This window comes from Scyliorhinus canicula, chromosome 5 (assembly GCF_902713615.1).
Source record: "Scyliorhinus canicula chromosome 5, sScyCan1.1, whole genome shotgun sequence".
Classification (NCBI taxonomy): Eukaryota; Metazoa; Chordata; class Chondrichthyes; order Carcharhiniformes; family Scyliorhinidae; genus Scyliorhinus; species Scyliorhinus canicula.
Genome location: NC_052150.1, coordinates 58,845,425 through 58,872,697, shown reverse-complemented (window position 1 = coordinate 58,872,697; position 27,273 = coordinate 58,845,425). Strand labels below are relative to the sequence as shown.

The 27,273-nt window shown below is 47.2% G+C and overlaps 1 protein-coding gene across 2 annotated transcripts in view; it reads left to right on the top strand.

The window, feature by feature from the left end:
* Window positions 1-27,273, top strand: part of myo10 (myosin X) — a 508,428-nt gene that overhangs the window by 466,558 nt on the left and 14,597 nt on the right. For both annotated transcript variants that reach the window (XM_038797136.1, XM_038797137.1), the window contains 3 exons: window positions 13,949-14,060; window positions 22,450-22,905; window positions 23,488-23,679. In XM_038797136.1, coding sequence (XP_038653064.1) covers window positions 13,949-14,060; window positions 22,450-22,905; window positions 23,488-23,679 — 760 coding nt within the window. The remainder of the gene's footprint in view (window positions 1-13,948; window positions 14,061-22,449; window positions 22,906-23,487; window positions 23,680-27,273) is intronic.

The following is a 27,273-nucleotide window of genomic DNA, read 5'->3' as shown; positions in this document are numbered from 1 at the left end:
GGGCGTGGGCGCAGCTACATAAATTAAATGTAGCTTGGTTAGTGGAGCAGATGAAAGAGGACTTTCGAAGGTGGTATTGTATGCTTCCGTTGTCACTGGCGAGGAGGGTACAGACCGTAAACTTGACGGTTTTGAAAATCTTTTTATTGGCTTTTCTCACATTCATAAACAGCTGTTACTTATATACATTACATTTTTCTGGCCTGCGCTAATTTGCTTTATTTTACAGAGGGGTTTGTTTTGCCCTTCATTTGACCAACTGTACGTACATTTTGCTGCCCTCTGGATCGGTCTATGATATCCCCCCTTCCTCCTCCCCACTCGTTGCTGGCCTCGGACAGGTTTTCGAACAGGCCGATGAACTGCCCCCAAGTATCCAGGAAGCCTTCCTCCGACCCTCGGATGGTGTACTTAAATATCTCCAGGTGGAGAAATTCCGAGGGGTCAGCGAGCCAGTCTGCAGCTTTGGGTGCTGCTGCTGATTGCCAGCTGAGCAGGATTCTCCGGTGTGCGATTAGGGAAGTGAAAGGAAGGACATTGGCCCCCTTCCCCATATGTAGCTCTGGCTGCTCCAATACCCCGAAGATTGCCACTATTGGGCCTGGCTTAACGCTCACCCCCACGACCTTGGACATTGGAAGGCTGCCCAGAACCCAGCAAGTTTGGGGCAAGCCCAAAACATGTGGATGTGGTTGGCCGGGCCCCTCTGGCACCACTCACATTTGTCCTCCACCTCTGGGAAGAACCTGCTCATTCAGGTGCGCCCTGTGCAACACTTTGAGCTGCATTAGGCTTAGCATTGCGCAGGAGGAGGTGGAGCTCACCCTGCTCAGTGCTTCGCTCCAGAGTCCCCATCCTACCTCTGTCCCCAGTTCATCCTCCCATTTTTGTCTGGTCCCGTCCAGTGGTGTTCGGGCTCTGTCCAGTAGCTGTCCGTATATTTTCCCACATAGCCCCCCTTCTAGCTGCTTGTGCACGGTAGCATTGTGGATAGCACAATTGCTTCACAGCTCCAGGGTCCCGGGTTCGATTCCGGCTTGGGTCACTGTCTGTGCGGAGTCTGCACATCCTCCCCGTGTGTGCATGGGTTTCCTCCCACAGTCCAAAGATGTGCAGGTTAGGTGGATTGGTCATGATAAATGGCCCTTAGTGTCCAAAATTGCCCTTAGTGTTGGGTGGGGTTACTGGGTTATGGGGATAGGGTGGAGGTGTTGTCCTTGGGTAGGGTGCTCTTTCCAAGAGCCGGTGCAGACTCGATGGGCCATATGGCCTCCGTCTGCACTGTAAATTCTATTCTCTCTATTATCAGGTCCTCTAGTAGTGTGCTTTCTGGGGCCCCGGGGTACCCTACTATCTCTTTGCGGAGGAAGTGCTGCATTTGGAGGTGTCTCAATTCCTGTCCTCTTGCTAGTTTCCACTTGTCAGTTGAAAATGAAAATGAAAATCGCTTATTGTCACGAGTAGGCTTCAATGAAGTTACTGTGAAAAGCCCCTAGTCGCCATATTCCGGCGCCTGTTCGGGGAGGCTGTTACGGGAATTGAACCGTGCTGCTGCCCTGCTTGGTCTGCTTTCAAAGCCAGCGATTTAGCCCAGTGCTAAACCAACAACCAGTTCGTCCAGTGTCGCCAATCAGCGTCCTATGTAGAAGTCCCCGGCCGTCAGTGTGCCCCCATCCCGCCTCCATCTTTTGAAAGTGGTATCTAGCATGGCTGGGTGATTGCCGCAGATGGGGGCCATAAGAGAAATTTTGGTTATTCCAAAATGCTGTCTCAACTGGGTCCACGTTCTCAGCGTGGCCGCTACCACTGGGCTCATTGTGTATCTTGTTGAGGAGGATGGGAGTGCTGCTGTAGCCAGTGCCCGGAGGGTTGTTCCTTTCCAGGATGCCTCCTCCATTTGTACCGAATCTGTGTCGGGTTCTTGTCCCCCATCCCCTCACTTTTTCTGCCGTTGCTGCCCAGTGGTACTATTGTAGGTTCGGTAGAGCCAGGCCCCCTCCTCTTTGCAGTGCCGGTTTGGGAATTCTCGGGTTCTTCCCCCCCGCACACAAACGCCATGATTAGCCTGCCTATGCTTTGGGAAAAGGCCTTGGGGATGAAGATCGGGATGGATTTAAGCAGGAAGAGGAACCTTGGCAGTGCGTTCAACTTGATCGTCTGCACTCTTCCCGCCAGGGAGAGTGGGAGTGAGCCCCACCATTGAAGGTCTTTTCTTACTTCCTCCAGCAGGCTGGTTAGGTTCCACTTGTGGATCCGTGTCCAGTCTCTGGCTATTTGGATCCCCAGGTAATGGAATGTGTTCTGGGCCGTTTTGAACGGGAGCCCCTTCAGCCCTTTTGGGTTCACTGGGAATGTCTCGCTTTTGCCCAGGTTAAGCTTGTAGCCCAAGAAGGTTCCAAACTTTTTCAGTAGTTGCAGTATTGCCTTCAGTCCCTCCTGTGGCTTTCAGACATAGAGGAGCAGGTCATCTGCATAGAGTGAGACTCTGTTCTCTCTGTCTCCTCTCCGGATTCCCTTCCAGCTTTTTGCGTCCCACAGGGCTATCGCCAGGGGTTTGATCGCTAGCGCGAACAAGAGTGGAGACGGGGGGCAGCCCTGTCTTCCTCTCTGTAGCTGGAAGTATTCAGAGCTGGTGGTGTTCGTTCGGACAGTCGCTTTGGGAGCATTGTACAGGAGCCTCAGCCCAAACCGTTCCAGTACCTCGAGGAGGTATTTCCATTCTGTCAAAGGCATTTTCTGCGTCCAGGGAGACGATCACCTCTGGTTTTCTTTCCCCGGGGTGGGGGGGGGGGGGGGGGGGTCATTATCACATTCTGCAGCCGCCTGATGTTCGCTGTGAGCTGCATACCCTTGACAAAGCCCGTTTGGTCCTCTGCGACCACCTCTGGTACGCAGCCCTCCAGCCTTTTGGACAGGACCTTTGTGAGTATTTTCGCATCCACGTTCAGCAGTGAAATGGGTCTGTATGATCCACATTCCGTTAGGTCATTATCTTTTTTGGGTATCAGTGAGATTGTGGCCTGCGCGAGCGTTGGGAGCAGGGTGCCCCCTGCCAGCGTGTCCGCGAACATGTCCCTTAGGTGTGGGCCAGGACTGGTGCAAATGTTTTGTGGAAGTCCGCCGGGAACCCCTCGGGTCCCGGTGCCTTCCCCGCCTGCATGGAGCTGATGCTCTCCATGATTTCTCCCATGTCTATTGGTGCTTCCAGCTCCTCCTGTCTGTCTTCCCCCACCACTGGCAGTTCCAGTCTGTCTAGGAATTGTTTCATTCCCGCGTTCCCGTCGGGGGGTTCGGAGGTGTACAGTCTCCAGTAGAAGGTCTCGAATGTCCGATTGACCTCCTTTGGCTCTGTTACCAGTCTACCGTTGCTATCCTTGATCTGTGCTGTTTCCCGTGTGACTGCCTGCTTTCTCAGCTGGTGAGCCAATAGGCGGCCAGCCTTGTCTCCGTGTTTGTAGAAGGTCCCCCGTGTCTGGCAGAGTTAGTACACTGCTTTCCTAGTGGATACAGTAACAAGTCTTACAACACCAGGTTAAAGTCCAACAGATTTGTTTCAGACACGAGCTTTCGGAGCACTGTTCCTTCCTCAGGTGAATGAAGAGGTAGGTTCCAGTAACATATATATAGACAAAGTCAAAGATGCTAGACAATGCTTGGAATGCGAGCATTTGCGGGTAATTAAACCTTTACAGATCCAGAGATAGGGCTAATCCCAGGTTAAAGAATTGTGAATTGTCTCAAGCCAGGACAGTTGGTAGGATTTTGCTAGCCCAGGCCAGATGGTGGGGGGGTGAATGTAATGCGACATGAATCAAAGATCCCGGTTGAGGCCGCACTTATGTGTGCGGAACTTGGCTATAAGTTTCTGCTCGGCTATTCTGCATTGTCGCGCGTCCTGAAGGCCGCCTTGGAGAACGCTTACCCGGAGATCAGAGGCTGAATGCCCTTGACTGCTGAAGTGTTCCCTGACTGGAAGGGAACATTCCTGCCTGGTGATTGTTGCGCGATGCCCATTCATTCGTTGTCGCAGCGTTTGCATGGTCTCGCCAATGTACCATTCTTCGGGACACCCTTTCCTGCAACGTATGAGGTAGGCAACGCTGGCCGAATCGCACGGGTATGTACCGCATACCTGGTGGGTGGTGTTCTCACATGTAATGGTGGTATCCATGCTGTGTGTACACCACACTGGTGCGACCCTGTGCTCCGGGATCTCCCTCCGCCCTGATGCCCTCAAGTGGCTGTTTGCGGTGCCCTCTTGGTTCCTTGCCCTGCTCCCTTATCGCCATTATCGCCGAGGCCTATGTATGTACGGGTTCACTATCTCGCCCTTCTCTTTGCCTCTCTTTTGTTCTGCGTTCTCCCCCCCCCCCCACCTCTTCTGCCCCCCCCCCCCCCCCCCCCGCCCTCCTTGTGCCATGCGCTCCCCCTTCCCTGAGAGGTGTGCCACAGCCCTCCTTCCTTCCTGTCCTTGTGCTGGCCCTCCTTGCTCGTACGGTGGCCCTCCTTCCAATATTCGCTTCTGGCCCTGTTTCACCGTTCTCCTACTGGCCCTTGTCTCGTCCTCCTGTTTGACTTCCTCACTCTCATTTCCCTCGCTCCACTTCTTCCCCCCCCCCCCCCCCCCCCATTGCATTGAGAGAGGAGACAAGCTCTGAGACAAGGCAGCACAGTCCCGCGCAAGGCATAACGCACATGTGCACAGTTCATGAGTCCATTGACCTTGTTTCCGGTCTGTCCTCCGCTCTTTCCTCTGGTTTTCCCTTCCTTTTCCGTCCCCATGTCTTTCATTGCGGTTGCGTGTGCTCCTCCCCCAGCTTGTTCGCTCTAACGAACTCACACCCGCTGCTGGGATGTTAAAATACAGCTCTTTCCCCTCAAATGTTACCCAGAGTTTGGCCGGGTATAACATCCCAAATTTTACCTTGCTTTTGTGCAGTGCTGATTTCGCCTTGTTAAATTCAGCCCTTGTTTTGGCCACGTCCACCCCAATGTCCTGAGACACCCTTTATGGTCTTCCCTTCCCACGTGCTCTGTTTGGTTTGCTGGGCCCACTTTAGGATTCTCTCCTGGTCTTGGAACCGGCGCAGCTTCGCAATAATTTGTGCATTGTCTCCTTCATCATTGCTTGGAGCTCCAACCAGAGAGCCTCCTTTATGCTGGTCGCTGCGTCCTGCTCACGCTCCGCTGCTTGGTCTGCCATCATTTTCCCTTTCAGGCTCGCCTGTACCTCCGTCTCGTCCTGTGGACCGCCTGCCTACGCGCCCACCGCTCACACCGCTCATGCGTCTTTCCCTCGCTACTGCTTCTTGCATCTCACTGTCCCCTCACCTTGGTGTTTTTCTTTTCTCCAGCCATCTACGCTGCTGTTCCTTATCCTGCGGTTGCTCTCACTTCCCCCGCACCTCTGCTCTCACTGGGTCTGCTTCGGGTTTCCCTTTTTTTTTGTTGGGGGGGGGGGGGGTTGTTGTTGGTGGTTACCTTCCTCCCTTCCTTCCTTTCTCTCTTTCCTTGTCTCTTTATTTATTTATTTTTTTTTTTCCCCCTTCTCCTCGTTTTTTTTATCCCCTTCCTTCTCACTGGGTCAGGAGGGTTTGGGAGAGAAGTTACCTGGTGCAGATCAGAGTCCCTCTTTGTCTCACCGCTCACCATGTGGTCGCTGCCGGTCCGTTGCGGGGGTGGGGGTCCCTCTCTCTCTCTCCTGCTCGTTGGCCCCGCTGGCTCTGCTCCTGAGCGCTTGAGTCTCTGGCTTTGCGGTCCAGGCTGCCGCTTCCCTTCTGCCACCCACGTTGTGCTGTGCGGAGGGGGTAGGTGGGGGGCTCGGTCGGGCAGAGTTGCGCTGCTCGGAGACACGACTCTCCTCGGCTGCTTCTGAGCCTCCAGCTCCGGTTCCTCCCCCAGCTTTTTAAAAAATATTCTCCGGCTCCACTCGCACACTTATTTCTCCCACGGGCCTCAGCTTACCTTCATCCGGTCCCTTGCGGCTTTTTTCTTCCTGTTTGTGTCTTCGGGGAAGCGCCGTGTGAGTTCTAAAAAAACAAGGATAAAAATACCCCGGGAACTAAACAAACAAAGCAAAAAACAACCCTGAAGGTTTCGTCCTTTAGCGGGAGCTTCCCCGTGCACGTCTTCCCCCGACAGGGCTCTACCGGAAGTCTCCGGTGCTGGCCCTACCGAATTTCAGGAACTATTATTGGGCGACAAATATATCAATGATCAGGAAGTGGGTAGTAGGGGAGGGGTGTTTATGGGAGCAGGTGGAGGTGGCATCATGTAAGGGCACAAGTTTAGGGGCACTGGTTGTGGTGATCACAAGTTAACCAGATGCAACACAACTGAGCAACCACTAGAGGGAGCACGGGAGAGTCATATAAATAGATCAGGACAGGAAGTGAGGACACACTTCACTGAGGGCAGAACTTGGAGCAACACATACACAAGACACTCTTCACAGCAGGCGGGCTGGTAAGCAGGACACACACACAGCAAGCAAAGCTGGTAGTTAGCACTGGAAGGTCGTTCTAGGTCGAGCTCTGGAAACTGAACGAACTCACAATAAAGCATCTTCTCCACACTTGAGACTACGAGCTTTATTAAGACACGAGTAACAACACATGGTACCTAGGAGTGATTTCAGACGCTTATGACAGGACAACTCAGCTGCAGATACAGAAAACAAAAAAACAAAAATGGCATGGAAATCTCAACCAAGAATGGCATGGAGATCTCCTGCTGGACATTCGACTTGGGAAGACATTGCTGATGAGAGGATGTGCCTTGGATTCCCACTTCACCTGGACACGACTGGAAAAGTAAGAAGTGTCTGGGAAAGGTTTAAACAAATGTTCGATTTCGCTATCATAGCATATGATGCAGCAGCAGCCTCAGACAAAATTAAAATAGCAATACTCATTGAAGGAAATGAAGCTTGGAAAGTTTATAATGGATTTAAATACTCAAAAGGTGAAGACAGAAACAGCTTACAAACGGTACTAAACAAATTTGAAGAGTACTGTGAGAAATTTGAACAGCAAGACATACTCAGAGGCCAAACTGCACAGAGACTGAGTGATGCAAAACTTAAAAAATCACCAAAAGAGCAAGAAATCGCGAATGAAAAGTACAGATCAAAAAGAAGAAATAAAAAGAATTTCTCACAAAGCCAAAAGGCTGAAACCCTGTCCAAATCGGGAAGAGAAGATCACTTACGAATTTTGCAGTCCTGGTGGGACAGTAAAATCGCTGAAATCCGCGAAAAACGGCAAAAAATGGCGTTGGAGCACATTTTGCAGTCTCCGGTAAGCAAAGAACTACAAATGGCGTCTGCGCATGCGCCGGAACCGGAAGCCGCGCATGCGCAGTTTAAAAAAGATCGCGGTGCCGATCGTTATGCGCATGCGCAAGCCGCGCATGCGCAGTCAAAAGAAGTTTTGGTCGCGGATCGTAATGCGCATGCGCAATGGAAACAAAACCGCACAGTGAAGGAGGAAGGCCGATTTGCGCATGCGCAATGCATTCCTGCGCGTGACGTCATGACGTCTGAGCATCCCGACCACGCCCACTTAAAAGGGAAATGCCCGAAAATTGGAAATAAGACACTTAAAGTGGTAAACACAAATTTTCTTGCCTCAGAACACAGAAAAATGCCTGAACTTACACCAACAGTTAAAAACAACTTGCACAACACCCTGAAAAAAGCAGTCTGCACCACCCAAAGTGAAGAGAACAAAAAGAATTCCGAAACAACAAAAGATGATTTGTTTTTCGAAGAATACTACTCAGACACAGCTGAGTCAGTCGGATATGCTTCTCACAGCATCAGCGACACGGTTGCAAAGTTCAACACGAATCAACTCGTGGTAGAAGAATCCAACCAGGATGATTTGTTTTTCGGAGAATACTACTCAGACACAGCTGAGTCAGTCGGATATGCTTCTCACAGCATCAGCGACACGGTCGCAAACTTCAACACGAATCAACTCGTGGTAGAAGAAGCCAACGAAGATGAAATGGGTATCAAAGAATACTACTCAGACATGGAGGAGTTATTTGGACATGCTGATCACAGCATCAGCGACACCGTTGCAAAGCTCAACACGACTCTACTCATGGTAGATGAATCCAACACCATGAGGCCATGGCAGCTCGTCGATACATTGGATGACAGCAATACCCAAGACGAAGACGACGCCACACAGAGAGCACAGGAAGACTCCACAGAGCGAGCGATGACAGGCTCCACAGTGCGAGTAATGAAAGACTCCAAAAGGGATGCAAGCAAACACTCCCTGGCGAACACCATGCATGAACAAGACCATGCAGGTAAACCCGCAGTATCTGAGCAACCGCAAGCAGACTATGAAAGTCTGACAAGCTCACATGAACAAGAAGAAGACAATGCACCTCTGCCCACTGCATGCGAAGACAGTGACAAGGTGATCACACTCAACGTACAGGATCACAGTGAGACTGACAGTTCTCAGCTTGCCTGTACCGAAGCACAGAGCGAAAACAGTGACAAGGTGATCGCACTCGACGTACAGGATCACAGTGAGACTGACAGTTCTCAGCTTGTCTGTACAGAAGCACAGAGTCGGGCCACCCAACAGTCCAGAGAGACGATGCCGAAAGAAAACATGCAGATTTTGACTCCAGAAGAGGAGCACCTGGAGTCCAGAGAGACAACGCCGAAAGAAGCCATGCAGATTCTGACTCCAGAAGAGGAGCACCTGGAATCCAGAGACACCAAACAAAAAGAAACCATGCAGATTTTGACTCCAGAAGAGGAGCACCTGGAGTCCAGTGAGATAACATCAACAGAAATCATGAAGATTTTAACTCCAGAAGAGGAGCGCCGAGAGTCCACAGACACCACGTCAATTTTAATCATGGAGGTATTGACTCCAGAAGAGGAGCGGCAAGGGTCCACAGACACCGCGTCAAATGTAATCGAGAAGACTTTGACTCCGGAAGAGGAGCACCAAGAAAGCAAAGATGAGGAATCCAATTCTCCACAAATGATTGAGGTCACCTGCACCGATGCAACATCAGATCATTCGCACCACTCTCGAGACGAAATGCTCAATGACTCAAATTATCCACTTGGGACACTCATAGAGTATAACAAAAAAAACAAAAGTCAAAAGAAACACAGCAAGAACAGAAACAACATGAAGCGCGACAAGACCAACAACAATAGCAAGAAGCACAGCAGAAACGAGAACGACAACAGCAAGAATAAAAGCAGCATGAAGCGCGACAAGACAAACAACAAAGTCAGGCACAAAGATAGCGACAACGACAGAGACAGAAACAACAAGAACGGCAATGAAAACAACAAAGTCAGGAACAAAGATAGCGACAACACCAAAGACAGAAACGACAAAAACAGCACCAAGACCGGCAACGAGAACAACAAAGTCTGGAACAACGACAGTGCCAACACCAAAGACGGAAACGACAAAAACAGCGACAAGTACGGCAACGAAAACAACAAAAACAAGAACGACAGAAACAACAGCAATGAAACAACGACTTGTACACAATGGCACTACTTGGCACATGACGGACAATGCCACAGCGCATGGCAAAACGATGACAAGACTACAAACATGTCATGGGATGACGACGAATCGCATAAACACACGTCTGCTCCAGAACGAGCAAGCACACCAGCATCCAAGGCGGATGAGACAATAAATCAACACCACAAGCACAGAAAAAAGTCCATGCCAGTCAACATCAGTGATGTGACCATGCAAACACCTCGGGATGATGCATTGGGAACTTAAAATAACAAGGAACACCAACAACATTCACAGCGGACTTGCAATATCAATATCACCACGTCATCAACAACAACAAAAAAAAGAAAAAAAGCTCTGAACAAATTCATCAAGTTTGGACTCATAAATGTTTTTATTAAGATTGGACATATAACTACATTGGCTTTGTAAACTATGCAATAGCACCATCACCTGTATAGATACGCATATCATAAGTAACTGTTTTCTATAATTTTTCTTTAATGATGTACAGAAACTATGTAAAGAGAAAAAGGGGGATGTGGTGATCGTAGATTTACTAGATACAAAACAACTGAGCAAACACCAGAGGGAGAGCTACAAATACACCGGGACAGGATGTACAATTTTCTTTAACGATGTACAGAAAATATGTTAAGAGAAAAAGGGGGATGTGGTGATCACAAGTTAACCAGATGCAACACAACTGAGCAACCACTAGAGGGAGCACGGGAGAGCCATATAAATAGATCAGGACAGGAAGTGAGGACACACTTCACTGAGGGCAGAACTTGGAGCAACACATACACAAGACACTCTTCACAGCAGGCGGGCTGGTAAGCAGGACACACACACAGCAAGCAAAGCTGGTAGTTAGCACTGGAAGGTCGTTCTAGGTCGAGCTCTGGAAACTGAACGAACTCACAATAAAGCATCTTCTCCACACTTGAGACTACGAGCTTTATTAAGACACGAGTAACAACACACTGGTAACGAAACCTCTGCCGTTCTCGCCGGCTCGGCACTCCACAAGCCCAGTGGTAATGGCGGCTTTGAGGGTGTGGGGACAGTGGAGGAAGCATATGGGAGTGGAGTGAGCGTCGGTGTGGACTCCAATTTGTGGTAATCACATTTTGTGTTGGGGAGGCTAGACGGGGTGGGGTTTCGGAGGTGGCAGCAAGTTGGAATCGGGTGGATAGGGGACCTGTTTATTGACGACAGCTTTTTGTGCTCAGAGGACTTGGAGGGGGAGTTTGAGCTGCCAGGTGGGAACAGGTTCTGGTATCTGCAGGTGAGGGGCTTTGCATGGAGGCAGGTTTCGACCTATCTGTACCTACTGCCCCAGGGGTTACAGGACAAGGTAGTGTTGAAAACGGGAGAAGATCTAGGAAATTTATAAAGAGCTCATGGAGTGGGAGGAAACCCAGATAGGGGAGGTAAAGCGTAAATGGGAGGAAGAGTTGGGCAAGGAACTGGAGGCGGGTTTGCAGGAGGATGCTCTGAGTAGAGTCAACACGTCTTCGTCGTGTGCCAGGCTCAGCCTGATACAATTTAAGGTGGTCCACCAAGCGCATATGACCGTGGCCCGTATGAATAGGTTCTTTGAAAGGGTGGAGGATAAGTGTGGGCGGTATGCAGGTGGGCCCACAAATTATGTCCACATGTTCGGGACATGTTCGAAGCTTAGGGGATTTTGGCAAGGATTTGCCAATGTCATGTCTATGGTATTGAAGACAAGGGTGGCACCGAGTCCAGAGGTGGCGATTTTTGGAGTGTCGGAAGTCCCGGGAGTCCAGGGGTTGAGAGAGGCTGAGGTTTTGGCCTTTGTCTCCTTGGTAGCCCGGAAAGGGATCTTGTTGGCGTGGAGGGACTCGGAGCCCAAAAAATCAGGGGTATGGTTAGTGACATGGCCGAATTTCTCAGGCTTGAGAAAATGAAGTTCGCCCTGATAGGTTTGTCGTTAGGGTTCGTCCGGAGATGGCAGTCGTTTTTCGACTTCTTTGGAGATAATTAAGCTGTCACCAGATACGATAACGGCGAGGGGTGGGGGGTGGAATTTTTGGGAGGGGGGTAGGGGGCGATAGCTTAGGCGAGTTCGGCAAGTGGCGGAGAGGGGACTGGGGAACTGTGTGTGCAAGCCATGTTGGCTAGATATGGTTGTTGGTTGGTGGGGTGCGATACTTGTTGAAATTCTTGTTAAAAATTACAAATGCCTTAATAAAATTTTTTTTTTTTTTAAACTACCATCAAAGTATTCTAATCCCATTTTCCAGCACTTGGCCCATAGCCTTGTATGTGTTGGGATTGCAAGTGCGCATTTAAATATTTTTTAATGTTGACATGTATTAGAGTGCTTTTCCCTTGGGGGATTCAAAACGGAAGAAAACACCGCTTGGAATATACCTAGTATAAGAATTTGCAGTGATTATTAAAATCCAGAATTCTTTAAAAGTGGAAAATAAACTTTCAGCAGCTGTAAGGAAAATCCTGTTCACCTTCTTCAAAGCAATGATTAGCAGACAATCGAGATTATCTTTAAAAAATGTAGCCACCTGTTTCCTCAATATCTGTAGGCACCATTGTCTGAGAGTTGGGATTATCATAGATCATGGAATTTACAGTGCAGAAGGAGGCCATTTGGTCCATCTAGTCTGCACCGGCCCTTGGAAAGAGCACCCTACTTAAGCCCATGCCTGCACCTTATCCCTTATCCCTTATCCCTGTAACCCAGTAGCCCCATCTAACCTTTTTGGACACTAAGGGCAATTTAGCATGACCAATCCACCTAACCTGCACATCTTTGGACTGTGGGAGGAAACGGGACACCCGGAGGAAACCCACGCACACACGGGGAGAACCTGCAAACTCCATACAGACAGTGACGCAGCTGGGAATCGAACCTGGGATCCTGGAGCTGTGAAGCAACTGTGTGTTTAAGTGGCTTGTTCTGATTGCTATGACAATTATAGATGCTTGGCTGAGTTTCAAAAAGTTCTCAACTACTTATCTCAGCAGTAGGCTGTAGAGACACTTTAATTGATACCTTTTAACAGGTTATTACAGGATTTACTGTCTTTAATGTGGATAGTGAAATAGATTTTTTTATAACAGATTGAGTTCTTATGGGGATTTAATTGGCTTTTATGAAAACGAGTTTTTTCCAAAATGCTGTGAGTAAGATAATATTCTTAAAAGTTTATTTTTAATCCACTTTAAAGACTTGCTGACGCCTTCCCATAGTGATTACTCGAGTGGCTATGGAGAATACAGGGGGGTGTGGAGGCGACATGGGAAGGGATGGGGAACCTGATGTGGTGGCATGGAAGATCTAAAAAGGTCATGTGAGGTGTTATGGGGCATCACAGGGGACATGGAACTTGGGCGGAAAATGTGCTGGTATCAGTGTTTGAGGGCCTGATATTAATCATTAAAACAGCGTGTGTCCCAGTAAACGGAGATGATCATTCTGGCCTGGCCATCTGCCCACCGCGTGACTTGACTGCATCTCACCCCGCGCCATTCTCCACCGAGCAAAACTACTGTGTCCTTAAAATGATCTGTTGATTTTGTTTCATCAGCAAAAATTAACTTGTTTTCTCTCTCCACAGATGCTACCAAACCTGCTGAGCATTTCCTATTTTTACTTCAGATTCCCCGTATTCACATTATTTTGTTTTTGTTTTCCTGCCTGAACATGTAGTGGTGGGCAGATTCTATTGTGGCTTTCAAAAGGGAATTGGAGAATTATCTGAAGTGAAAGGATTTTCAGGGCTACGGAGAAAAGGCAGGCCAGTGGAACTAGCTGAATTGCTCTCTGAGAGCTGCCACACCCACAACAAGCCAAATTGCTTCCTTTCTGTTAACCATTTTATGATTCTGTGATTTAGGTGGTTAGTATCCGTATCGTGGCTTATTCAAGCCTCAACTAGAATACAATGGAGCCCAAATTCCACAGCTTTGTCTCACTGTAACTTCGAAGGGAAAATGCACTGTTGGATCTCTGTTGTTTCTGGTAGTTTTCTCCAATGGAAATTACTATAGTGGGAGCTGCAGATGGGTCCTTAAGCGAAGAGTTCTCATCCTGAGCCTATAGGAGATCCAGTAGAGTCCTGTGTGTTGGATGAATGTCAGACATACTGGCCTTCACAATGGTGACTGTAGGGCCTAAGCAGCCATTGACCAATAAATAGACAGCACGGTTCGGTGGGTGATAGAGAGGTATCTGAAGTAATCTATGCAAGTCGCAGACCTCCCACTGACCCCATACTCATGCAAGGTTAGCATTTGGGTTGTGTTTCCACTGGTTAACTTTGGCACGGAATTGCAACTGTGCAATGCGTAAGCTCCTCCAAACAGCATATTTTTTTCTTCAGTTTATTCTCATAGACTGTTGAATAATTGTACTCACTTTATTTCGTACTCAGAACTGCTGCCACTTCAGAAGACTCATGGAAGTTCTACTTCAAACTCTACTGTTTCCTCGACACTGATAATGTACCAAAAGACAGTGTGGAATTTGCCTTCATGTTTGAGCAGGTGTGGTTGAAAAGCTAAAATGTTAAATTAACAGAAAAGTTTTAAAAAATTGTAAAGTTTGTTGACTAAACTGTTAAATTACTCCAAGAATGTGTAACAATTCTATTTTTTAGTTAATTTTTATGGGATAAGGGTGTTGCTAGTTAGGCCAGGACTTATAGCCCATCCCTAATTTCTCTTGAGAAGGTGGTGAATCCCTGCAGTCCATGAGGTATAGGTACACCCACAATGCTGTTGGGAAGATATGTCCAGGATTTTGTCCCAGCATCAGTGAAGGGACAACGATATATTAATACTACAGAAATTGATATAATTGTTTATGAATTAACCATTATGGGTATGTGTGGGTCCAGGTATGCTTATCATTAACAGATATACGACAAGATTCAACCAAATAATTTCTAAGTGTCATTTTGGGTGAGTTTGGCTGGGTGTTTCTGGCTGGCTTGTTGGGTGAGATCCACACCACTGATGAACCACTTGTCAATTTTTGGGGCCTTGGAAGTTTGTGTCCGGTTTAGCTCGCACTTAGGAATGTTTCATCATTGGGGGGCTGAACATGCTGGCCAGACCGGCTCCTCAGAGGTTGGGACACCATTTGAAATGGTGCCCGATCTCTAAGTTAACTTGAGGACCCTCACACACCCATCCATGGGCAGTGGAAACCCCCACGTACATGAGCATGACCTCATTACCACCCAAGAGGACACCCCACTATGGGGTCGCTGAGTGTTCTCCCTCCTTTTCAGGCCATCCCACCCCTCCTTTCTGCCCCCTCTTCCCTTCATACTCCCCCTCATACCCCCCATTCATGGACATGGAGCCCCTCAGGGCCAATCCCTTGTCAGTGTCACTCTGACAGTGCCCCTGCCAACCTTGCAGTGCCAGCCAGGCACCTTGGCAGTGCCACAGTGGCCGTGTGCCAGAGGGAGAGCCGGGGCCACCCTGCCCAGTCACCGACCGTCCAGGCGTCTCCAATGGCCGAGGAACACCCCTCCCCCCAGTGCCGTTACACCTGGTCCATGTTTGTCTAGATCAGTACTAAATGACACCCGGTCCAAGACTTGGTTGGGAGGCCATTAGTTCCCGGGCGGTGCAAGACCGATTCCAGGCGCAGACATATTTAAGTGAACCAAATGATTAATTTAAATATGTATATCTAGATCTCTCCCCGCAAGACCGAGATCCAGATTGCGACATCTCGCGAGGTTTGGGTGAATCTCGCGAGACATCTCTAGCGTCTTGCGAGATTCAACAGCCTTGTCGCGTTACCAAGTCGGGTGCGACGAGGCCGGTAAATTGCAACCATGGAAAATAATTCAAAAGACTAATGGAATTCTATCCAGAATCATGGACAGCATGGGAGTAGAAGTCATGCTTCAACTATACGGAACACAGGTTAGAGCACAGGCTGGATACTAAAATGACGGGACACAATTTTAGAATAAGAAATCTCCCTTTTAAGACCGAGATGAAGAGAAGATTTTCTTTGAGGCCAATAGTAGGTGGGATACAATTCCCCTGAAAGCAGTGGAGGCTAGGTTGAATTTATTCAAGGCTGAGTCAGACAGATTTTTGATAGACATGGGCGACCAGGGTTATGTGGAGGTAAACAGGAAAGTGGAATTGAGACCGCAACCAGGTCAGTCATGATTTTATTGAATGGCAGCACGGTAGTGGTTAGTACAGTTGCTTCACAGTTCCAGGATCCCAGGTTCGAGTCCCGGCTTTGGGCACTGTGTGTGTGGAGTCTCCCCGTGTCTGCGTGGGATTCCTCCGGGTGCTCCGGTTTCCTCCCACATTCCAAAGATGTGCAGGTGAACATAGAACATTACAGGGCAGTACAGGCTCTTCGTCCCACGATGTTGTGCCCGCCTGTGAAACCACTCTAAAGCCCATCTACACTATTCCCTTATCGTTCATCTGTCTATCCAATGACCATGGTGGATTGGCCATGCTAAATTTACCTTAGTGTCCAAAAAGATTGAATGGAGTTACTGGATTACAGGGATAGGGTAGAGGTGTGGGCTGAGGTAGGGTACTCTTTCCAAGGCCGGTGCAGAATCGATGGGCTGAATGGCCTCCTTCTGCATTGTAAATTCTATGATTCCATGAAAGGTCACAGTCTAAAGATATTGAATTCATACACTAACGTGCCTGATGAGTTGCTGTTCCCCCAGTTTGTGTTGGACATTGCAGCAAGCTAAGGACAGAAATGTCAGCATGAGAGCAAGATGCTGATTGAAATGTCAAGTAACAGGAAGGTTGGGGTCATGAATGCAGCGTAGGCGTTCCACAAAGCTGTCACTCCAATCAGAGTTTTTCCAGCGTTCTCTGTTTTTGTTTCAGATTCCAGCATATTGTTTTTATTATACCTTGGGACAAATTGACCTTGGAGAAAGGCAGCCTTATTTACTGACATGAATTTTAAGATAGTGCTGGACGAAGTACCATATAAATGGCTGGATAATAAAATTGAGGCTCATGGAATAGGTTCAATGTCAAGTTGGTAAAAAAAAAGTTGGCTTAAGGTCCAGAAACAGCGAATGGTGTTAAATAGTTGTTTTTGAGGCTGGGGGATTGTGGGCAGTGGTATTCCCAAAGGTCAGTGCTAGGACTACTGACTTATAATAATAATAATTATTATTTATTATTATGTTATGGGCCAGGATTTAGAGAGCACCAAAATGTATCATAGAGTTCACCTGACCCACAACTATTACTAGATTGTGGTATGGGGAGCACACAGCCCACTGTACAGGTGTGGTACAGCAGAAATGGAAAATAATTTTGTAAAGTAAAACAATGTTTATTCTATGAACTCAAGTGAACCTTTTTAAAACATAGTGAACATCTTAGCAACCATTAATTCAAATATAACCCCCAAAGAATACAACACTAAGTAATCCTTAATAACTTCCCAAACAACAGCCAGAAGACAAAAGAAACACCTTTTAACAGAAGCACATCAGGTTTACATTCACTATCGAAAACATTTATAATTCTGAATTGATCAAGTCTTTTCATGGCAGAGAGAAAACCTGCTTTGTCTGGCTTCAGCTCCAACACTGAAAAAACGAAACCAAAAAAACACAGACACACCCAAGCTTTTCTCAAAGTGAAACTAAAAAGCAGAGCCAGAGCTCAGCTCCACCCACACTCTGACATCACTGCATAAACATGAGCAGCCCAACATTTCTTAAAGCGACATTCTCATGACAATTGTCACAAGTACAAAGAACAAATAAAATTACAGCACAGGAACAGGCCCTTCGGCCCTCCCAGCCTGCGCCGATCCAGATCCTTTATCTAAACCGGTCTCCTATTTTCCAAGTTCTACTTCCCTCTGTTCCCCGCCCGTTCATATACCTGTCTAGATGCATCTTAAATGATGCTATCGTGCCCGCCTCTACCACCTCCGCTGGCAAAGCGTTCCAGGCACCCACCACCCTCTGCGTAAAAAACTTTCCACGCACATCTCCCTTAAACTTTTCCCCCCTCACCTTGAAATCGTGACCCCTTGTAATTGACACCCCCAATCTTGGAAAAAGCTTGTTGCTATCCACCCTGTCCATACCTCTCATAATTTTGTAGACCTCAATTAGGTTCCCCCTCAACCTCTGTCTTTCCAATGAAAACAATCCTAATCTACTCAACCTTTCTTCATAGCTAGCACCCTCCGTACCAGGCAACATCCTGGTGAACCTCCTCTGCACCCTCTCTAACGCATCCACATCCTTCTGGTATAGTGGCGACCAGTATTCCAAATGTGGCCAAACCAAAATCGTATACAACTGTAACATGACCTGCCAACTCTTGTACTCAATACCCCGTCCGATGAAGGCAAGCATGCTGTATGCCTTCTTGACCACTCTATCAACCTGCGTTGCCACCTTCAGGGTACAATGGACTTGAACTCCCAGATCTCTCTGCACATCAATTTTCCCCAAGACCCTTCCATTGACCATGTAGTCCGCTCTTGAATTTGATCTTCCAAAATACATCACCTCGCATTTGCCTGGATTGAACTCCATCTGCCATTTCTCTGCCCAACTCTCCAATCTATCTATATTTTGTTGTATTCTCTGACAGTCCTCCTCGCTATCTGCAACTCCACCAATCTTAGTATCATCTGCAAACCTGCTAATCAGACCACCTATACCTTCCTCCAGGTCATTTATGTAGATCACAAACATCAGTGGTCCGAGCACGGATCCCTGTGGAACACCACTAGTCACCCTTCTCCATTTTGAGACACTCCCTTCCACCACTACTCTGTCTCCTTTTGCCCAGCCAGTTCTTTATCCATCTAGCTAGTACACCCTGAACCCCATACGACTTCACTTTTTCCATCAACCTGCCATGGGAAACCTTATCAAACGCCTTATTAAAGTCCATGTATATGACATCTACAGCCCTTCCCTCATCAATTAACTTTGTCACTTCCTCAAAGAATTCTATTAGGTTTGTAAGACATGACCTTCCCTGCACAAAACCATGCTGCCTATCACTGATAAGTCTATTTTCTTCCAGATGTGAATAGATCCTATCCCTCAGTATCTTCTCCAACAGTTTGCCTACCACTGACGTCAAGCTCAAGTCGGCTTCAATGAAGTGAAAAGCCTCTAGACTTGGATATTAGAATACAGAGTACAATTTCAAAATTTGCCAATTATACCAAATTTGGAGGAGTGGCAGACAGTGAGGACATACCAATCGACTACAACAGACTAGCAGAATGCCGAAACAAACGGCTGATACCATTTAATACCGAGAGTTGTGAAGTGATTCCTTTTGGAAAAAGGGGGAGGTAATATACTTAATGGCACAATTCTAGAGCGAGAGCAGAGATAGAGGGTGCAAACCAAATGCCCTGCGGTGAATGAAAGTCAGCTTGGCGCTGCATGGCCGATTAAAAGCTTGGAGACCTCATTCCTGGGCTCTACCCGGCTCACAACACCTCGCGAGATCTAACATGATGTCACAAGACGTTGCGGTGTAAATCCCGCCCATTGTGGGTGGGATCACTTTTTGGCAAATCTGGATACTAAAGCAAGACAGCTAGTCTCACTCTGATTTGCTGATTTTCGAGGTACCGGAGACTTTGTGATCTATCCCTTGTACAAATGGGGACCACGCAGAACGGTACTCGTGGGGGTCTTCCAGGGAATCAGAGGCCCCCAGCTGTATGCCCTTTGGGCACGGTGGTACTCTGGCAGTACCACATTTGCACATGCACACGCAGCCGGACCCTGGGTACCCTGTGTGAGTGTTGTGGGTGATTGTGGGAGTGGGGGGCTGGTCATTCTGGTCAGGAGGGTCTGCGGGTCACTCCGGGGGCCGCGGAGATCGGGACACTATTTAAAAATGGCGTCCCGATCTCTTGCTACACTGGTGAGTTCAAGGCAAACCGAGCTCCTCGGTATACAAAATGGGGCTGTGTGCAACCTTGGCTGTACATTCCACGCTGCGGCCCCTTATACAATGCAATTCACGTTGTATAGCCATGTATTTCTTGGTGCTGCAAGCGCTGGGAAACACATGGCTACACACGCTCGCTATGGGACTTTGTTCCCAATTAGTTGAATCATGCCCAGAGGCATCTGGAGGCCGATCTTTTAAGCTGGCAGGAAATATTGAGACAATAATCAGCAGTTATGCTGAACCTGTATAAAGTTCTGGTTGCACCACAACAGGAGTATTGCATCTAGTTCTGGTCATTACACTTTGAGAAGGATGTGAAGGTCATTGAAAGAACACAGAGGCAATTTACCCAGACTGGTTTCAGGATTTAGAGGTTTTAGCTAAAGGTTAGTTTGGTGAAACTGGGGTTATTCTCCTTGGAGCAAAGAAGATTGAGGAGAGATAATAGGCAAAGAAAAGCTGTTCCCATGAACTAATGGTATAAGGATTGTCATGTGGGTGTACATTTAAGAAATGGATATTTATAAATGGTTATGTATATAAATATCTGTAGTGAGAGTACCTTTAAGAAATGGGTGTTTACTACTGCAGTGATGTCAGAGATTGGGTGCAGTTGGGCTGTCTGTCAGCGTTTTACTTTTGTTTTAGGCTGTTTGCTGCAGTTTAGTTTTCAGTGTGGGAGCTGAAGCCAGACAGAGCAGCTGTACTGTTGATCTCTCTGCCATGAAAAGACTATCCCTTGATCATTTGGTCAATTCAGAATTATAAATGTTTTCAGTCGTGACTTTAATCTGATGTGCTTCTGTTAAAAGGTGTTTTTTCTGTAAGTCTTCCGGATGTTAAAAGGAAAGCTTAAAGGATAACTTAGTGTTGTATTCTTTGGCGGTTGTATTTGAATTAATGGTTGCTAAGACGGTCACTGTATGTTTTAAGAAGGTTAACTTGAGTTCATAGAATAAACATTGTTTTGCTTTAAAAAGTACTGTTCCATTTCTGCTCTACCACACCTGTAGAGTGGGCCGTGTGCTCCCATACTACGATCTATTAAAAGTTGTGGGTCAGGTGAACTCCATGATACACTTTGGGGTTCTCTAAACCCTGGTCCATAACAGGATAATAGGACACAGATTAAAGGTTTTGAGCAAGAGATGAAGGGGAGATGTGAGGGAATACTTTTTATGCAGCAAGTAGTAATAACCTGAAAATCATTGCCTTCAAGAGCAGTGGAAACAGAGATGATGGATAGAATTCTCCCATCTGGGACTCAGCCCGATGGTGGGTCAGGAACGTGGGGTGTTTCCTACTGCATAGGCTGGGGGAAAACCATGCCAGATCTTCTGGTCCCGACCTCATTAATTATGCAACGTATATTTTGCGCCGTAGTCCGTGGCGGCCAGACGTGATGGCGTGCATCCTGCCATCTTATCTGGCTGCCATATTGAAAAAGTGCCCAACGTCGCCGACCCACCAGTGAAGAACGAATATGGGTCTCCCGAAATTAAAGATGGAGCTCCAGAAATACCTCGATGCTGGAAGATGGATCTCCTGAAAAAGATGATGGATCTCCAGGAATACATTTAGCTAGAATATGGATCTCCTCAATTAAACTGAATCTGAAAGATCCACCTGTAGCTGCTCCCCCCCCCCCCCAGCCACTGCTGTGGTGTTCTGGGGCCCAAGGTTTCTCGCAGCCTCCATCCCAAATTACGGAGGCAGCCCCATGCATTGTTCAAGTGAGTCCAACGTTCTGCACGCAACGTTGTTCCAGAAGTGTTTTGGGCTGATGTGTTTTCCCACTGCTATCGTAGAGAATCTGGACTGGGGAGACGTTAGGCCTTCATCTGCATCTCATTTGCAGGATGCAAATCCGTTTCAAGCCAGCCCCCAGCAGGTTTCCCGATCTGTCATGGTGGGCACCTATGGGAAATTCGCGCTGGTGTGAAACCGATTTTTGGGCTCCCACTGAATTCTCATGCCCCCTGGTCCTGGCTGGCGGGGGCATGGGAGAATTTCACCTGATAAATAATTTCAAAAGAAAATTGGATGGGGCTCTTGAGGGAAAAGCCTTACGAGGGTGCAGCATCGACTCGGTTTGATGGTGTCTTTGGCTTCTGTGTGAATGCTCGTATTTACTGTGCATGCACCATTTTCCCTGTCAATTGGGTGTGTGGCCTAATGGCTGCGTTTAGTGGCTCTGCAATGGCAGATAGTATAAAAAAAAAAATTTTTAAATCCACGTCCTGGCATATTTTATGTGGTATCTCATTAATGCTTGATCGTCTTTGGATTTACTTTCTGTTAGTTTGCGATGTCCTTGTGAATTCCCCGTGTAAGGAGCAAATAGCAGATTCATGCAATGAACTAATGTCACTCCACTGGCATTCTGAACTTCCTTGAATAAATCAGTGGGCATGTGTTTTACTCCAATAGACACCAACTCATGAGAAGCAGTTTGAGAGTGCCGCATACTTTCTGTAAAGGAGTCCTTCAGTGACTGGGTGAAACTTGTAAAAGAGGAAAGTTGTGCCATAATTTATGATTAGCCAGTCCTCCTGTCAATCATATATACAATTATGATGCTTTAAAGAAGCATTCCACTTTTTACATTGAAGAATGATATATTCTCTCCGGTGCCCCTAAAAATTCCCTCAATCATTCCCTTGGCATTATTAAACAGGCAAGTTCCTTCTTCATTCAGAATGCAGGGTTTTCATTTTTAAATGTGCTCTGCTCCTTCGCTGGAGGTGAAACCACACCAAGCCTGACAGCCATGAGCCCACAGGAGATGATGAAACGTTGAACAGTTTCTTCTAATTGACAAATGTTTCTCTACAAGAACATCCATAAGAAAACTGTACTTTTAGAATATTTGATTTGAATATTTAAGATTATGCTTTGATCATTTAATGCACATTACAGATTTTAATTTACATTTTCATTTTATTTTGTTTATTTTGACCATTAGGCCCATGAGGCTGTTATTCATGGCCACTTTCCTGCCCCTGAAGAAAATCTTCAGTATTTTGCTGCTTTGCGTCTTCAGTTCCTGCAGGGAGATTGCACCTCACATGTTACTGTACCAGAAATGGAAGAAGTATTCCCAGTGGAGAGATTAAAGGCGCGAATCACGCAATCAACCAGGACCATTGCTCATTCTGGTGACCGGAATGACAAAAAGCGATCAAGCTTCTTGGAAGGAACATTGAGACGGAGTTTCCGAGGTGGCTCTGTCAGTAGGATGAAATCTGAGGATGAACAGATGATTGACATGTGGGTTAAGGAGGAGATTTCATCAGCTAGAACCAGTATTATTGATAAGTGGAAAAGGATGCAAGGAATGACCCAAGAACAGGTCATGGTCAAATACATGACTCTGGTCAAAGATTGGCCTGGATATGGCTCAACTCTATTTCCCGTAGAGGTAAGTGCAAACAATTGACACTTTGGCAACAATCTAACCAAATTGCAATAGAATTCCCTGTCAATCTGCAGCCTCAGCAGGGAACACTAAGGCCACACTTAGTTCCGTTTCCTGAACTGAGGAATTCCACTCCACAGGACTTCTCAGTGCGGATCCATTCACGGGCCGCCACGCTTACCCCCCCCCCCCCCCCCCCCCCCCCCCACCCAAAGCGCCAACTCGCCTATAAGGGGGCCCTCAGGGCTCATGTACCCCACTTCACATGGACACTCGGGTCTGATCGCTGGTGTGGGAAAAATGCCAGTCTGGCATCCTGGCAGTGCTACCTGTGCACCTTGGGAGTGCCAGGCTGGCACCCAGGTGGTGCTGCCAGGCTGCCAGTGCCAAAGTGTCCAGATGGCACCAACAGTACCATGGTGTCACCTTTCCTAAAGGGCAACCACCGGGGGTCCTCCAAATTATTATTATTTATTCAGTGTAAAGCATGAAACAACTTCATTTTTGGTCAGCTAACTTAAAAGAACCCTTTCTTTTCTGAAATTCAGGAGAGAGGAATAATCGATTTATCTTTTTTTTTTGCAGTGCAGAGAAGGTGGTTTCCCGCAGGAGCTCTGGCTGGGAGTCTGTGCTGAATCAGTCTCTGTGTACAAGCGCAGAGAGGCCAAGCCACTGGAGACATTCCCATATGAAAGTATCCGGTCATTTGGAGCTCCTCAGCCAACCATGTATAAAATTGTGGTGGATGAAAGAGAGTTGCTATTTGACACAATGGAAGTAAGCAAATCCTGGAATGAACTAAACTGATGGCTTGTTATTGTATTTGCAGATATTGTTTAAGGAGGTTTTGGTGGTTAACTGGGGTTTTTACACAGCCATATGGCAATATAAAGAAAAGTACAACACAGGAACAGGCCCTTCGGCCCTCCAAGCCTGTGCCGACCATGATGCCCTAACTTAAAAAAAAACTGCCCTTACCCAGTCCGCATCCCTCTATTTCCTTCCTGTTCATGTATCCATCCAGATGCCTCTTAAATGTTGCTAATGTGCCTGCTTCCACCACATCCTCTGACAGCGTGAACCAGGCACCCACCACTCTCTGTGTGAAAAATGTACACCGCACATCTCCCTTAAACTTTCCCCCTCTCACCTTGAACCTGTGCTCCCTTGTAATTGACACTTCCACCCTTGGAAAAAGCCTCTGACTATCCACCCTGTCTGTGCCTCTCATAAATTTGTAGACCTTTATTAGGTCTCCCCCCAGCCTCCGTCTTTCCAGTGAAAACAATCCTACATTATCAACCTTTCCTCATAGCCAACACCCTCGAGACCAGGCAACATCCTGGTTATCCTTCTTTGCACTCTGTCTAAAGCTTCCACTTCCTTCTGATAATGTGGTGACCAGAACTGCACGCAATACTCCAAATGCGGCCTAACCAAGGTTTTATATAGCTGCAAAATGATTTCCCAACTCCTGTACTCATGGCCCGGATGATGAATGCAAGCATGCCATGTGCCTTTTTAATCACCTTGGCCACTTTTCGGGAACTGTGCACCTGCACCCACAGATCAACTCTGTAAATTAATGTTCCTAAGGGTTCTGCCATTTACAGTTTAATTCATACCTAGATTTGATCCTCCAAAATGCATCACGTCGCATTTGTCCGGATTAAATTCCATCTGTCATTTCTGAGCCAAAGTCTCCAATCTATCCATATCCTATTTTATCCTCTGATAATCCTCGGCACTATCAGCAACTCCACCAATCTTAGTGTCAGCTGCAAATTTACTAATCAGGCCACTCACATTTTCCTGCAGAACACCACCAGCTACAGATCTCCATTCAGAAAAACACCTTTCCACCGCTACTCTCTGTCTTCCATAACCAAGCCAGTTCTGTATCCATCTAGCCAGCCCACCCCAAATCTCATGTGATTTTAATTTTAGTACCAGTCTGTATGTGGTACCTTGTCCAATGCCTTACTAAAGGCCATATCAATTACATCCACAGCTCTTCCCTCATCAATTTGTTTTGTCACCTCTTCAAAAAACTCAGTCAAGTTGGTGAGACATGACCTTCCCTGTATAAAACCATGCTGTTTGTCACTAACTAGTCTGTTTTTCCCCAAATGTGTATATATCCTGTCCCTTGGTATCTTTTCCAAAGCTTCCCCACCACTGCTATCAGTCTCACCGGCCTATAATTTGCTGGATTGTCCCTGCTTCCTTTCTTAAACAAGAGAATAACATTGGCTACTCTCCAGTCCTCTGGAACCTCGCCTGCAGTCAAAGAGGATGTGAAGATATCTTTTAAGTCCCCAGCTATTTCTCTCCTTGCCTCCCGCAATAACCTGGGAGAATTCCCATCCTTCCTCTGGGACTTGTCTACCTTAGTGCAATTTAGGATACTCGGCGCTTCCTTCTTTGATATATTGACCAAGAGAGTTTACATAGCGATCCCTGACCTCAACATCCATCATGTCCTTCTCCCTGGTGAATACCGATACAAAGTACTCATTAAGAATTTCACCCACTTCCTGGGGTTCCATGCATAACTTCCCTCCATTTTCCTTAAGTGGGCCTACTCTTTCTCTTGCTACCCTCTTGCTCCTAATATATGCATTAAAAGCCTTGTGGTTCTCCTGGACCATATCTGCTGAAGACATTTAGGAGGGCCCCATTTAGCCCTCCTAATTCCACGTTTAAGTTCCTTCCTACTTTCACTGTACTCCTCAAGGGCTTCATCAATTTTTAGATGCCTAGTGTGCTTCCTTTTGACTAAGCCGACAATCTCTCTTGTCATCCATGGTTCCCTAATCCTGCCATTTATATCCTTTATTTTTGTGGGGACATGCCTGTCTTGCACTTTAATCAACTGGCCTTTAAAAGCCTCCCACATGTCAGATGTGGATTTGCTCTCAAATAACCGCTCCCAGTCCACATTCCCCAGTTCCTGTCATAATTCGAATGCAATTGGCCCTCGCCCAATTAAGCACCCTCACCCGCTGGCCACTCTTGTCCTTGTCCATGACTCCCCGAAATCTTATGGAATTATGACCGCTGAGCCCAAAATGCTCCCCCACTGAAACATCAATCACCTGACCTGGCTCATTCCCCAATACCAAGTCTAGTATGGCCCCTCCCTGGTTGGATTGTCAACATACTGTGTCAGAAGGACCTCCTGGACACATCTAACAATCCAAGCCCCTGGCTGCAAGGGACTACCAGTCAATATGGGGGAAGTTAAAATTGCTCACCACAAACTACCCTGCTTTTTTTCACCTTTTCAGTATCTGACTACACAACCACTCCTCTGTGTCCTGCGGTCTGTTGGGAGGTCTATAGTGCACTCCCAACATTTTGATTTCACCCTCCTTATTCCTGAGCTCCACCGATAATGCCTTACTACAAGATCCCTCCAATTTGTCCTCCCTCAACACAGCTGTGATCTGCTCCCTAATCAGCAATGCAACTCCCCCACCTCTTTTTTTGTTTCCCCTTCTGTCCCGTCTGAAACAATAATATCCCGGAATATTAATCTACCACTCCTGTCCCTCCTTTTATTTAAACTTTTTTTTAAATTTAGAACAAAGAACAAAGGAACGTGCAGCACAGGAACGGGCCCTTCGGCCCTCCAAGCCTGTGCCGACCATGCTGCCCATCGAAACTAAAATCTTCTACACTTCGTGGGTCCATATCCCTCTATTCCCATCCTATTCATGTATTTGTCAAGATGCCCCTAAAATGTCACTATCGTCCCTGCTTCCACCACCTCCTCAGGCAGTGAGTTCCAGGCACCCACTACCCTATGTGTAAAAAGAATTGCCTCGTACATCTCCTCTGAACCTTGCCCCTCGCACCTTAAACCTACGCCCCCTAGTAATTGACCCATCTACCCTGGGGAAAAGCCTCTCACTATCCACTCTGTCTATGCCCCTCATAATTCTGTAGACCTCTATCAGGTCGCCCCTCAACCTCCGTCGTTCCAATGAGAACAAACCGAGTTTATTCAACCACTCCTCATAGCTAATGCCTTCCATACCAGGCAACATCCTGGTAAATCTCTTTTGCACCCTCTCTAAAGCCTCCGCATCCTTCTGGGAGTGTGGCGACCAGAATTGAACACTATACTCCAAGTGTGGCCAAACTACGGTTCTATACAGCTGCAACATGACTTGCCAATTCTTATACTCAATGCACCGACCAATGAAGGCAAGCATGCCGTATGCCTTCTTGACTACTTTCTCCACCTGTGTTGCCCCTTTCAGTGACCTGTGGACCTGTACACCTAGATCTCTCTGACTTTCAATACTCTTGAGGGTTCTACCATTCACTGTATATTCCCTACCTGCATTAGACCTTCCAAAATGC